Source organism: Diabrotica virgifera, chromosome 1 (genome assembly GCF_917563875.1).
Source record: "Diabrotica virgifera virgifera chromosome 1, PGI_DIABVI_V3a".
Classification (NCBI taxonomy): domain Eukaryota; kingdom Metazoa; phylum Arthropoda; class Insecta; order Coleoptera; family Chrysomelidae; genus Diabrotica; species Diabrotica virgifera.
The window spans coordinates 63,959,718-63,974,029 of record NC_065443.1 but is presented as its reverse complement, the minus strand read 5'-3'; the positions used below and the strand labels follow the sequence as shown (position 1 = coordinate 63,974,029).

Here is a 14,312-nt window from a genome sequence, read left to right as displayed (position 1 = left end):
AGTTATACAGAGTACCTAATTCTTTTCAGTAGTAAATATTTTGTTACGTTACCTATATAGTGCAGTCACTTAAGGAGCTATCTCCAATTTCGGTGAACCTCAATATCTTCGGAAAACCTCATAAAAATTGGTGAGTGGTTTGAGGACACCTCAAGGATTTGCACTTGCACTTTTACCCTGGGGATGGGTAACTAAAATTTGGTTACTGTAATGTTGGTTAGTGGTGGCGACTAAATTTTGGTTATATATAATTTTTTACGTATATTGAGTACTTTTGAGTTCAAAGAGTGATCAAAAGAAAATGAAATTTACGAAAATTTCAAAAATTTTCGAAATTTTTTTAAATCGTAATTTTGTAAGTATGTACTATTATTTTTAATGTTTGTGGAAATGGCATGTTTTATTTTTCACATTTTGTTAAAAGGATTCTCTTATTTTCATCCCAATTTGCTTAATTTTGATGTTATCAACTACTTCTGTAGCTCATTTAATAGGCATTTCAAGTACCTACTTTGACAAGTGTTTAGTAAGCATATGTATGTTATAAAATGCACCGTTTTCCCGTTATCTAACCTATAACTCACACTGAACAATCAATATTAAAACGTTTTTCAAGTAAGGAATTTATTTGGTTTTTTATTAGTATCAGTTTTGGTAAAAATAACTTTTTTGTAAAAACTTTTAGTTTTATAAGTTGTGAATTTTGATCTTTAATAATTCAAAAGTATTGATTTTCACTCTCCGAGAAGGGGTGGCATCCACCCCCAGAGTAAAAGCGCAAGTTGGCACCATGTCAGTTTTGTTTCTTGAGGTACCTATCCTCTAAACACTCACCAATTTTAATAAAAAATTTTTGCTTACTTTGCGAACGGCTCCACGGACGAGAAATTGACGCTGGCAGTAGCAGTGAAGTGAACTTGAGGTTCCGCAGAACGGAATGGGAATGGCCGAACTGTACCGACTACAGGACTTGTGCGTAGTCGGTTCAGTTCGGCTGTTCCTATTCCGTTCCGCGGAACCTTAAGTCCATTTTGCTGCTACTGCTAGCGTCAATTTCTCGTTCGTGGAGCCGTAGGCTTAGAAATCCAATGAAATTTATATATTTGAGGTCATGTGAATAAAAATAACCAATTACAGCAACATTATACTGATAACAGATCCCATGGGCTGTTTTCACTTCGTTGCTACAGATACGCATGAATGTCAATTTTGACATTTCACATAAATTAATATAAATTCAATATGTCACGATTTGGTTGCGATAATGATGAGACCTCATAACAGCAACGCTAACTCCATAAAACCTTACTTAAATATTGACCAAGAACACGTAACCTAATTATTAACAGCATGCGTGACAATACATCGTCGTCTGTTATTGAAACTAACACCTCTGGGTCTTCATTTAATTTTTCGAATTGTTCATTTCATAATTGTAACTTTAGATAAATAATTTTGTGTTTGTATTTATTTAAAAAAAAGCAAAAAATTTTCGTCCGTATAACCCTCGAACATTGATAAATCCTCAAAAATATAATTAGTCCATTCTTTCACGCTTTTTGCTCTAAATTTTAAAGAACCGCTTAGTTTGACATGAAATTTGGCATACGTATAGCTTACATGTCAAAGAAAAAAAGTGATATTGTGCCGATGTGTGCTTTTGCCCTGGGGGTGACTCTCACCCCCTCTTGGGGGTGAAAAAATATATGTCCAAAATAAGTCCGGAAATGGGTAAACTGACTAATTTTAAGTAACTTTTGTTCTATAGAGCTTTTTCGCCAAGTCAACACTTTTCGAGTTATTTGCGAGTGAATATGTTCATTTTTCAACAAAATAACCACATTCTTGGACGGTTTTTCGCAAATAACTCACAAAGTAAGTATTTTATCGAAAAAACGTTCTTAGCAAAAATATAGCACATAAAAAAGTAAAAAAAAATGGTGTACGCGTTAGGTCTCTGGATCTCGTAGAACCAGAGTTATAGGCAATGAAAAATAGATTCATATTCACCAAATTTCAAATAGAATATTTCGACGTGAAATATCCAAAAAATTAAGCACTTTTTGGGGAAAACCTATTGTAATTTTTTAAAATGTTTAAAAAGAGTTTTATTTCTGTTTTTACAAAGAGTTTCTAGCATTAAATTTAAGCAAGTTACGCTAAAAATTAAGTTAGTCCCTTTTGTTTTTGCAAAAAAAAAATCGGGAAGACCACCCCCTAATTAGCAACTTAAATGAAATTAATCGTTACCGCTCCACAAATTATTTTACTTATGTTGTGTTTATATGATCTGTAACTTTGATCGAGTCTAAGTGCTTATTTTTGAAACAATTTGGTTTCAAAGTAAAATTTTTAAAAATTTAAATTTTGAAATTTTTTTTTTTTTTTTCAAAATAACTTAAAAATTGTTAGAGATACCAAAAATCTCGAAAAACAAAAAAAGTCAGATTTGCTTTTCTGAATATCATGTATTTTTTTGTTTTTCTGTTAGACAAAACTTGATTAAGATTTGGTGTTTCTAAATTTGCGTACATTCGTGATCAGTGAGTCGTTCAACCCCTTTTAACTACAGCCCTTTCAATAATAAGGACTTTGAACAGATGAAACTTACAGATTATTTAAACAATATATACACGAGTCAAGAAACTTGTGAAGTCGTAACGATTAAGTTCATTTAAGATACTAATTAGGGGGTGATTTTCTCGATTTTTTTACCAAAATCAAAAGGGACTAACTTTATTTTGAGCGTAACTTGTTTAATTTTGATGTTAGAAATTTTTTTTATAAAACAAAAATGAATCTTTTTTTAAACACTTTAAATAAGTTGTAATGAATTTTCCCCGAAATGTGCCTAATTTTTGGTTATTTCACGTTAAAGTATTCCATTTGGAATTTGACGAATATGAACCTATTTTTCATTAGCTATAACTCTGCTTCTACTAGGTGTAGAGACGTCATATATACACCATTTTTTAAATTTTTTACAGTCTATATTTTTGCTAAAAATGTTTTTCCACAAAATACTTACTATTTGAGTTATTTACGAAAAACCGTCTAAAAGCGTGGTTATTTTGTTGAAAAAATGAACATATTCACTGTCAAATAACTCGAAAAGTATTGACTTAGTGAAAAAACTCTATAGAAGAAAAGTTACTTAAAATTAGCCAGTTTATCCATTTCCTGACTTTCTTTGGACGAATATTTTATCACCCCCAAGAGGGGGTGAAAACCACCCCCAGGGCAAAAGCACATATCGACACAATATCGCTTTTTTTCTTTGTCTTGTTAGCTATGTGTATTCCAAATTCCATGTCAGTCCAAGCGGTTCTTTAAAATTTAGAGGTTTTGCAATATTTTACCGTTAAAGAACGGACTAAATAACAATTTTCTCAAGCTTGCTTATAGTCAACGCAACAAAGCAATGAACCTCCGAAAAAAAAACGACAAGACGGATCTTAATAATTCTTTTTGCATTCGATTCGTGAATACACCAGGAAACTTTGTGACCCCGAGCCATGATATAATATTGAAAAATTGCATACAAAAAATGCATTCTTAAAGTGAATCTCAAACAGACAATAAAAAAAATTCAATTATTGGCGGAAATAAGTTACTCTAAAGTTTTTGGGGTCGCTGAAAACGAATATGACGTCTTAAGTGATCTCCGGAGTACCTGGTGCCCAGGGTACCTACTGTTTACCTCGTCTTGTGGAGTTTTCGGCAAAAAATTTATTATAAAATTAGTCAAAAATCATTACTCGGGGGGTTTTTAGGGTCACTAACGACGAATATGACATCCGAAGTTATCTACGGAGTACCTGGTGCCCAGGGTACCTACTGTTTTCCTCGTCATTAAAATTTATTAAACAATTAGTCAAAAATTATTATTCGGCGGTTTTTAGGGTCACTAACGACGAATATGACATCGGAAGTGATCTATGAAGTACCTGGTGCCCAGGCTACCTACTGTTTTCCGCGTCTTGTGGAGTTTTCGGCAAAAAATGTATTAAAAATTAGTCAAAAATCATTACTCAGGCGGTTTTTGGGGTCGCTGACGACGAATATGACGATTTTTGACTAATTTTTTAATGAATTTGTCGAAAACTACAGAAAACGAGGTAAAAATTAGGTACCCTGGGCACCAGATGTTCCGGAGATCACTTCCGATGTCATATTCGTCGTTAGGGACCTCAAAAACCCCCCAAGTAATGATGTTTGACTAATTTTTTAATTAATTTTTTGCCGAAAACTCCACAAGACGAGGTAAACAGTAGGTACCCTGGGCACCAGGTACTCTGTTACACCCGGGTTAGTGACCCGGGTCTGTAACACCAGGTTAGTCACTCTAAACCCCCCCCCCCCCCCAAGTAATGATTTTTGACTAAGTTTTAATGAATTTTAATGACGAGGTAAATACTCCGGAGATCACTTATGACGCAATATTCGTTTTCAGCGACCCCAAAAACCCAGAGTAACAAAATTGAACTCATTTCCGCTGATAATTGACGAGTTCTGAATTTTTTTTATTGTCTGCACTTTAAGAATGCATTTTTTGTATGCAGTTTTTCAATATTATAGCATGGCTCGAGGTCACAAAGTTTCCTGGCGCATTCACGAATCGAACGCAAAATGAATTATTAAGATCCGTCTTGTCTTTTTTTTTCGGAGGTAAGGTCGATTTTAGTGCTTTATTGCTTCGCCTATTAGTGGAATCAGACCTCCGCCTACGGCGGTGTTTGAAATCTGTTATTAAAATTTTTCGCACAATTATCAATGTCCTCGTGGTATTACTACTGAAAATCAATGGAGTTTCAACGAAATCGGAGGTGAAAACCTTCATTGACTGCACTAATATTTAGGTTTTGTCTAACTATTAAAATAAAACCATTTAAAATTTGTAAACAATCGTATTTAATTACGTTTAAATCGTATTTAATCACGCTTTAAAAAAATAAACGATACTAAATAATACATTGTGTGAAATAAAATGAGTAACTACATTAGTTATTATGTTTATAAAAACTTTATAGTCGTATACAGTATGGTGCAAATGAGAGGAATAAATTAGGTATTTCGTATGCCGACGACTTAAAAAAAATCCCGAAACAGGTCGATTTTTAAATGAGAATAGGGGTCGTGTGCTAGCTCATTTGAAAGGCTATTCAATTCTCTATTCAGTAATATAAACGTTAATATAATTATTTTTATAGAGAGCCCAAATTTTTTTTATATTAAATTAATTGACATAAGGAGAAGAGTGTATGTAATTTATTTAATCCAAAATACACTTTACTGCTGTCAGAAAATGGAAAAGATGTTTATTTCACAAATAAACATTGCTTTTCGCTTAAATTCAATGTTCAAGCTACCACTCATCTTCCTCATGGCAGTTGAACATTGCGGGGGTAGGCGAAAAAACTTAATGCAATGCTATTTAAATGCATTCCTTCCTGAGAAAACTAATGAGTATGAAAAATTTAAATGCAGAATGAAATATTACATTATTACGGAGGGCCGAAAATCTCTGAAAACTTCTATAATCTTTATTTGAATAAATTACATGGATGAAAAAAAAACAGAAAATTTAGTGTGAATGTTATTTCAAATATTTCATTCAAAAGAAAGTTTTTGTTTATTATAAGGGATTTTCGGCCCTCGGTAATAATGTAATCTTTCATTCTACATTTAAATTTTTCAAAAATATTTATTAATTTTCTCAGGATTCGAAAAAAAATGAATTCATTTAAATAGCATTGGATCAAGATTTTGCGCCTACTCCCTTAAGCGACAAGCAATTTTTATGTATGAAATATAAATTTTTTTGTGTTTCCAGCAGTAAAATGTATTTGGAATTAAATAAATTACATACCTATATTCGTTTTTTGTGTGAATTAATTTAATTTTAAAAAATGATGTTAATGTTTATATTACTGAATAGAGAATCGCATAACCTTTCAAATGAGCTAGCATTCTATAATGGATTCCTATTCTCGTTTAAAAAATCTTCGATTACGTAATCACGCTCAGATGGATGACGTCACTAGTATATTGCCAAAAATTCATAATTTAAAAATAAAAATGTTTCAAACCCGCGAGTAGTCGCGTGGTGAGATAGAATCTCAATTTTTATCCTTTTTCGCGATAACTTGATGAAAAATTTTGCAATTTTGAAAAAAATTTGTAAGTGCCTCGAAAAAGGGTGTAGTAATGCGTAGGAATTTTTTTTTCTTCTTCTTCTTTTTGTGGAATTTATGGCTTTGGGGAGAGCCAATTAGCTATAACCCGCGAGTAGTCGCGCCGTTAGATAGAATCTCACATTTCATCCTTTTTCGTATGTACAGTAAAATTTGTCAGTAACGGCCACTAAAAATGAAAGAACTATTGGCCGATATAGAAAGGTGGACGGTATTGCCAGTTTTTGTAGTCTACATATAATTGGTTTGGGAAATTTTTAAACTGGCCGTTAGGACAGGTGGCCGAAATTGGCAGGTGGCCGTTAACACAGGTTTTTAATTAAAATTGTTAGAAATATATATTTTCAATATAAAAAGTAGATAAAAATAATACAAAATAAAAATTTGTTTTAAATTCGTATTTTGAGATAGAATCTCACACGCGACTATCGACGTTACAGAAGTGAGCGCGACTACTCCCGGGTTAAAATCACCGACTTACGAAATAACAAATTTATTCCGTTCATTTGCACCATACTATATAGTCAAACATAGAACAGAAACTCGATAAACAACTCGTTATGTTAATGTTTGTATTGTTTATTGTTTACAAATCTTATCAACTCATAAAATTTATTTGTCCATGACCTTCATTTTATTTAAAGAAAGTTTTGTATATTTAGTAATAAACAAAATGTTGCACAGAACAGCTATCACAGTAAGATTTGTACTAAATAATTTTATTAACAATGACTCTTATTTATATACGAGAAATTTTGCATCTAAGTTAATTTTTAATGAGTACGGTAATCCAGTTGATGTAGTGAAAAAAGTAACAGTGACAGTGCCAGAACCATCAAAAGATGAAGTACTAGTAGAAGTGTTGTCATCGCCTGTCAATCCTGTGGATATTAATATTATACAAGGCAAGTATCCAGTGAAAAAAACTTTTCCAGCGGTTCCAGGATCGGAAGCTGTAGGAAAAGTTATTAAGGTTGGAAAAAATGTGGAAGACTTTAAAGAAGGTGACCATGTGATACCTTTAGCATATAACTTAGGTACCTGGACTACACATATGGTGTTACCTAAAAGTATAATTAAAAAGGTACCAAATAGTCTACCTATTGCTGAGGCTGCTATACTTTTAACAAATCCTCCTACAGCATACAGAATGTTAAAAGATTTTGTTAACCTAAAAAAAGGTGATACAGTGATTCAGAATGCAGCAAATTCTTCTTGTGGACAATTAATCTTACAACTTTGCAAACTGTGGGGTATTAATTCAGTGAATGTAATTAGAGTTAGACCAAATATTAGTGAGTTAAAACAACAATTGAAAACACTTGGTGCTACATATGTTTTAACAGAAGAAGAATTACGTACTACTGACCTTTTCAAATCAGGAACAGTACCAAAACCAAAGTTAGCTCTAAACTGTGTAGGTGGTCAAAGTTCCACCGAGTTACTAAGAAAGTTAGATCAAAATGGTACTCTAGTGACTTATGGTGGGATGTCCATGCAACCAGTAAAAATACCTGTGTCCGCTTTGATCTTTAAAAATATTAGTTTCGTAGGCTTTAGTGTTAATATTTGGAACAGCAAGTCGGATCCTAAAGAAAAAGATAGGATGTTAGATGAACTGATATGTATGTTTATGAATGGTGATTTGAAAATACCACCTTTTCGTGCTGTGGGTTTAGATAATTTCCAAGAAGCGCTGGAAGTAGGACTATTAAATAAATCTGGTAAAAAATATATTTTAGAAATTAATAAATAATAAGGAAAAATTAGTGTGTTTGTTATATTTAATTTATTATGGGCGCAGGCTATCAATAAGGATTATTCTGTCTCTAGGACAATTTCACTAATCGTCTTCACACTAATTATTGTGTATAGTAGATAATTGTCATATTCAGGCACCACGTTAATTTACGAAATTTATCATTAGACAAGGCGAAAACGGCGGGTTCGTTAGAAAAAATATTCCCATGAGATTTTTTTGCATAATCACATTCGTGAGACATCAAAGAATAAGGTTTAAGAAGTCGCCCACGTGAAAAGTGGTCCAATTTTTTTTAACAATTTTTTTTTCATCAAATTGCAAAAATCAATTTTTTTGACCCGTACAAATTTTTGTTAGGTTTTTGGACCATTCTGGACAAAAAAGTCTCTTGTAATTTTTCTCTTCTAAGACAAAAAAGTCTTGTTTTCTAGTTATAAACCATTTAAAATTGAAAAAAAAAAACGAAAAATGGCGATTTTCAACGCTTAATAAATTGATTAAAAGTTATTATTATGAAAGTCAGAAAGTGACTAAATCAAAGTTTAAAGCCACCCTACAAGATCCTGAAGCAATTTTTGTCATAATTTTATGACTAAGCTGTTATTTTTAAGTAATAATAATGAGCGCCAGCACGTATTAGGCGGCCGTCTATGGTGAGTGCAAGAGAGATGCCATTCCGGCAGTCCAATGGGGCATCTTACTCGCACTCACATTTACAGCCGCGTCAATACGCTCTTACGGCTTATTGTTAATAATTAAAAATAACAGCTTAGTAATAAATTAATGACACAAATTTCTTCAGGATCGGGGCTTTAAACTTTGATTTAGTCGCTTTCTGACTTTCATAATAATAATTTTTAACTAAGTTATTAAGTCTTAAAAATGGCCATTTTCGCGTTTTTCAAATTTTAAATTGCTTATAACTCGAAACCATCAACTTTAGAGAAAAATTAGACAAGATTTTTTTGTCCAGAATGGTCTAAAAACATAAAAAAATTTGTTCAGACAAAAAATAATTATTTTTGCAATTTGATTTAAAATAAAATTGTTAAAAAAAATTGGACTACTTTTCTCGTGGGCGACTTCTTGAACCTTATTCTGGGATGTATTACAAATGTGATTATGCAAAAAAATCTAATGGGAATATTTTTTCCAACGAACCCGCCGCTTTCGTCTTGTCTACATCATAATCATTTTATTATAGTAATTATTAGGGATATTAAGTTTGGAGGTATTATCATTTTTTTTAATACAAAGATTTGAATTTGTTGTTTGTTTGGGTTTATATGACAGGGTATACTAAATCCGTTCGTCATTTTAAAATGTTTACTCATTAGTCATTGCTTCGTATAGGTAGTCTTATCCTAAACCTAATATAGTACTAATTACTAATAAATAGTACTTTTCTGATAATTTGTTTACACGCACTTAATTTTCTTTGTATTGGCTACTTTTTTATTTTTTATTATTTACATTTTAAACAAAGCGATAAGGTGTTCAGAGTTTCAGAGTTCCACAACAAACTCTTGTATAGGTAATGGATTTTGACAAGAGCTTTGACCTTGAAAATTTCACGTAAACTCGTGTACTAACATCGGCATGACTCATAGCTCTTGTCAAAATCCTGCTTTGCTATGGGCGATCCAAGTTCCCCACCAGATTATTTTTTGTACACGTATATTTTTTGTAACAAATAATACTTACTTTAACAAGTTACAAGGGAAGACTTATTCTAGGTATATTTACCTACCATTACAATTTGAGTTTAATATCTAAAACACGTTTGTACAAAAATCTATATATCATAACTCATTGTTTTTTAATGTTAATCAATAATTTAAATTAATGAGATAGTTGACACCACTCAAAGAAAATAGTGTCTTTAAGCATATTAACTTTATTACATATACAGGGTGTCCAGAAACTCTACCGACAAACGGAGACAGGAGATTCCTCAGATAATTTTAAGACAATTTAACCCAATTCACATAGTCCGAAAATGCTTCCTAAGGAAGCTAGAGCTCTTTGAAAATGGCGCCATGTAATTAGTTTTTCTTAAATACCTCCAGAACGCTTCTAATTAGAAAAACGAAAATTTGTATACATATTTACTTTTCAGTAGTGAATCGATTCCATCCATTGCGAATTTCTAGTACCGGTTATAGGTGTCCGTTTTGGGTAGGGCGACGGTTATTTTATCGCATAACTTTTTTGTCTTCAATTTTTAAGCATTTTTGATACTGGATTATTAAATTGCGAGGTATTCTAGTACCTACTAAAAGGTACTTTTACTTTAAGTCGGTAGGACACACCGTTTTCTAGAAAAATCGATTTGAAAGTTTTTAGTTTTGGGAATTTGAAAAAAAAAATTGAAAAAAATTAAAGAAAACGATGTATTTTACCAACTTCAAGCAAGAGTAACTTTTAGTACTCGAATATCTCATAATTAAATAATCTAGTGTCAAAAGTATTTAAAAATTAAAGACAATAAAATTATGCTATAAAATAACTGTTGACCTACCCAAAACTCGCCATTAATGAAGCATTTGCGGACTCGCCATTAATGAAGCGTCAAACGAAGCATTTGAGGACCTACATTTATAAAGCAAACTGTCATTATTTTTTCTTGCAGAATTACCCCTTAAAGTTTGTCATACTTATCTAAAAACACCCTGTATTGATGAAAAACATGGCTAGTTGTTAAAGTATCTAACTTTTTTATTGTCCAAGATAAGAGAATGAGTCAAAAGGCATAATATTAAGAAATCCTAAAGCTAGAGTCTAGTTTTAATTTTAATATTTTATATACCCTAGAATATTCCACAGGGTGTTCAAAACTTTGAGGAAAAAACACACTATAATTGTTACACCCGGTATACAATGACACTTATCTGTTTAGCAACAATATTATTGCATCAATATTTTTGAGGAATAAAGCTATAATATATTAAAAAAATCACTAAAATCGGACAACAACTTTAGGAAATATGAGACATCAAAAATGTTCCATTTTAAGGTGGTGCGTTAATTTTGATGCTTAGTGTATTTAATTTCCACTTACCCCATAGTAGTAGCTATCCATCCCAACTTAACTACTTTGCCTTGTTGCTTAAGTTCTTTAATTTAATTAAATTTAAACATTTTAATGCATTTAGTATATTGTATCTCAGCATTTGACCCCCTAATCTTTATCTAGTTTTTTTTTAATTATTTGGATATTTTATTCCAAAATAAGGGAGTCAGCTGAAGTTAAATCTTTTGTTAGTGTTCCCTGACGTTAACGGATTATAGGAACTATATACTAAAAGATCATTGATGCCATTGACGCTTTGAAGACGAGCAGTATAATAGTCTCTTCGGTGAAAACATCAAGATTATAAGGACATATTTATGTAGCTATAGCTACTCTAATCTACTTTAATAAACGCGTTATTAAGAAGCTCTGCAACTTTGAGAGGGCTTATTTTTTCAAAAGTAGTTCCTTAAATACTTAGAGCATTCTGAATTAAACGCTGTTTTCAGCCGGCATTAAAAACTGACATCCAGTGGTTATATCTTCTGTGATGTGCGTGGAGAGATGGACAAAAGTATAATACCATTGGTTTTACAAAATTGATAAGCTTGCAGCATAGAGCGAGTTGAGGGGATATCTATTATTATTATTATAAGTAGAACAGAATCTTCCATGCTTACTTTCACAATTTTTTGGAAATGATCTAAATACTCTACGAAAAGTTCTTCTGTAATCCATATTTTATCCGAACAAGCGTAAATGGCTCTAAGTTGCACATTCATTATTTTCCTCGCACAAACAAATATGAGTGGTATATAAACTCCGGTTGCGCTGAAAGCACACAGTACAAGCAAATTACAGTATTGTCTTCCTGGATGATTAAATTTGTATCAAACTTAAGTGGTTAAAATTTAAAAGACACATTGGTTGCTATATTCTGCTAGTCTGTAGGTAGTAGGTACCTACATACTATGAGTGAGAGACATGTCTTTCACTCTTCGAATTAGATCATAGTGTAACAGAAGCAACTTTTAAACAGAATAGCGTTTATTCGGTGCAAAAATTTGTTGCTGGAAGATTGGAGGTATTACATGCATTTAATAGGTCATGTAATAATTGCAGTAAACTGAAAAAAACAATGGTTTAGAGATTTATTTCTTAATCCTTACAAATCACAAATTATTTGAAAGTAAACTCTTGCAACTTTTGGTATTACAGTTTTATTTTTATAAAAGAGTTTTAAATATTTTAAGGTAATATTTAAATATACGACGTTATTTATTGCAGCAAAATTATAAAAAATGTTATTATTTTTACGCTCTGCCATGCCACCATCTTCGTTGGCTAAATATCACATTAATCAACATCCTAATTCATGGACAAAACAACTCAGGGTAAATTTTTTGACATTACACATAGATTAATTATTATGATAGTATAATACATAAATCACGAGAGATACAGGGTATCCCGGAAACGATTCTTAAAGGTATGGGCTAAGTGTACCTTTTAAAATAAAAAAGTCTTAGATATATTTTTTTTGAGCAAGACTTATATTTAATTAGTAAAAAGACCCAATTCAGTCTTTGTAAGAATGATACACGTTGATTTGAGAATAAATATATGGAATCATCATTAAAAAGTTCGAAAAAATCAGCTTATATCTATTATAAATCGAGGGTAAGGGTGGATTTGTGCATGTCATCTGACGTATCCAATAGTGGATGTGTAAACAAAAATAAAAAGGTAGAAAACACCATGAATTAGGATTGTGAATTTAATATTGTTGACAATGGCCAATTATTTAGGATACTGGTTTTCTAAACTCTGGAGAAAGATTTGTGGCTATCTGCACGCAGGACCATAGCCTCTGTTCCAAAATGTACGGCAGGACTTTTGCAACCTGGATAGATCCCTGAAAAATACAAAAGTGTTTATATACATAACATAATTGTTTGAATATGATTATTATTTATTACTATAGGTGTATGGGTTTTACAATATTTTACAACACTCCATCTTGATAGATTACTCCATAAGTTCCCTCAGAGATATCTTCCTCTAATGGCTTTCTCAGTTCTTTCCCTACAGTTCATTCTAGGCTTTCCTGGCCTTCCTTAATTTTTTTATATATCCCTGTGTACTCTTCTGGAAGTTGCAGGTTGCGCTCCTAACAACCTGACTTTCCTTTGTCCCTCCAATGGCACTTTATTCATAGTCGGGCCCTGGCCTGCCCCAGAATCCGGTTTCAAGCCTCCCTTTCCTTGGCTGCCCTTCTCTAGTTATCCACTCTCAGTATCTCTTTAGAATCGGTTCCCACTTCGTCTATACACCTCTTCCTTAGTCTTGCTACTGGCCGACGGCCCACCGTAGTTCTACTAGGTATTTCGTTACAACCTGACTTTAGATTTTTTGATTTTCAGCTATTATTTCATACATTATTCTATATATTCTTCTCTTTCTTCTTCTATAGATTAATCGATCTCTAAATGTATGCATTTCCATTATTCTTAAGTGCTACTTTTTACTTAAAAATTTTCTTATATGTTCGTTACAGCCAGCACTACATCTTATTATACACATATTTTTTAAAATTGCAATCTTCGCATCTTATATCTTAGAGTAAAATTAAAACAAGCATGGACTTAAAAATTAAATAAGGTTTTAATTTAATATATTATTATTAAAATAAATTAAAACCTTATTTGATTCTTATTAGATTAAATGAATAAAATATATATTCGGTTTCATAACGCCTTACGACGTTGTCCGACTCCCAAACGCCACTGTTTTCTGTCCTGAGTTAGGTCTTCATTTAGATTTCGAGCGATAATCGCTTTCCTAACTCCCATATTCCAGCTCTGTGGTAGTCTTCCTCGTTTTTTCTTCTCTGGGAGTTGCCACATCATAGTTTTTTTAGGCAATTTTTCGTCCCTATTCGGCTCACATGCCCATACCATAGGAGCTGTTTTCTCTCAATATCCTCAACTATAGTGCCCTCTATACCCATTTATTTTATTACTTTATTCCTTATTCTTTCAGCTGTTGATATTCTCATCGATCTTCTGATGGCATCCATTTCCGTGGCTTCGACATTTTTCTTATATTTCTCGGTTATTCTCCATGTATCAGCTCCATAAAGTAGGCTAGTTTTAACCATTGTCTCATATAATATGTTCCATTTTCTTTTCTTCGATATTTATTTACTTCATAGAACTCCGTTTAGACATGCTATAGCTCTTCGTGCTTGTATGATTTGATATTCTATTTCTCGTTCGTCTTTTCCACTTCGGTCGAAGATGACGCCCAGGTATTTATATTTATCACATGGATTTATTTTTTG

General features: G+C 32.2%; 2 protein-coding genes across 2 annotated transcripts in view; one reads left to right on the top strand and one right to left on the bottom strand.

The window, feature by feature from the left end:
* The first annotated feature begins 6,833 nt into the window (after window positions 1-6,833).
* Window positions 6,834-7,960, top strand: LOC114334614 (enoyl-[acyl-carrier-protein] reductase, mitochondrial). The gene has a single exon (XM_028284691.2). It carries the CDS (start codon window positions 6,868-6,870, stop codon window positions 7,948-7,950), a length of 1,083 nt encoding a protein of 360 aa, XP_028140492.2. The 5' UTR covers window positions 6,834-6,867; the 3' UTR covers window positions 7,951-7,960.
* Window positions 7,961-12,106: 4,146 nt separating this feature from the next.
* Window positions 12,107-14,312, bottom strand: part of LOC114334615 (kielin/chordin-like protein) — a 31,314-nt gene continuing 29,108 nt past the window's right edge. The window contains exon 5 of the mRNA XM_028284692.2: window positions 12,107-12,884. Coding sequence (XP_028140493.2) covers window positions 12,774-12,884 — 111 coding nt within the window. The 3' untranslated portion in view covers window positions 12,107-12,773. The remainder of the gene's footprint in view (window positions 12,885-14,312) is intronic.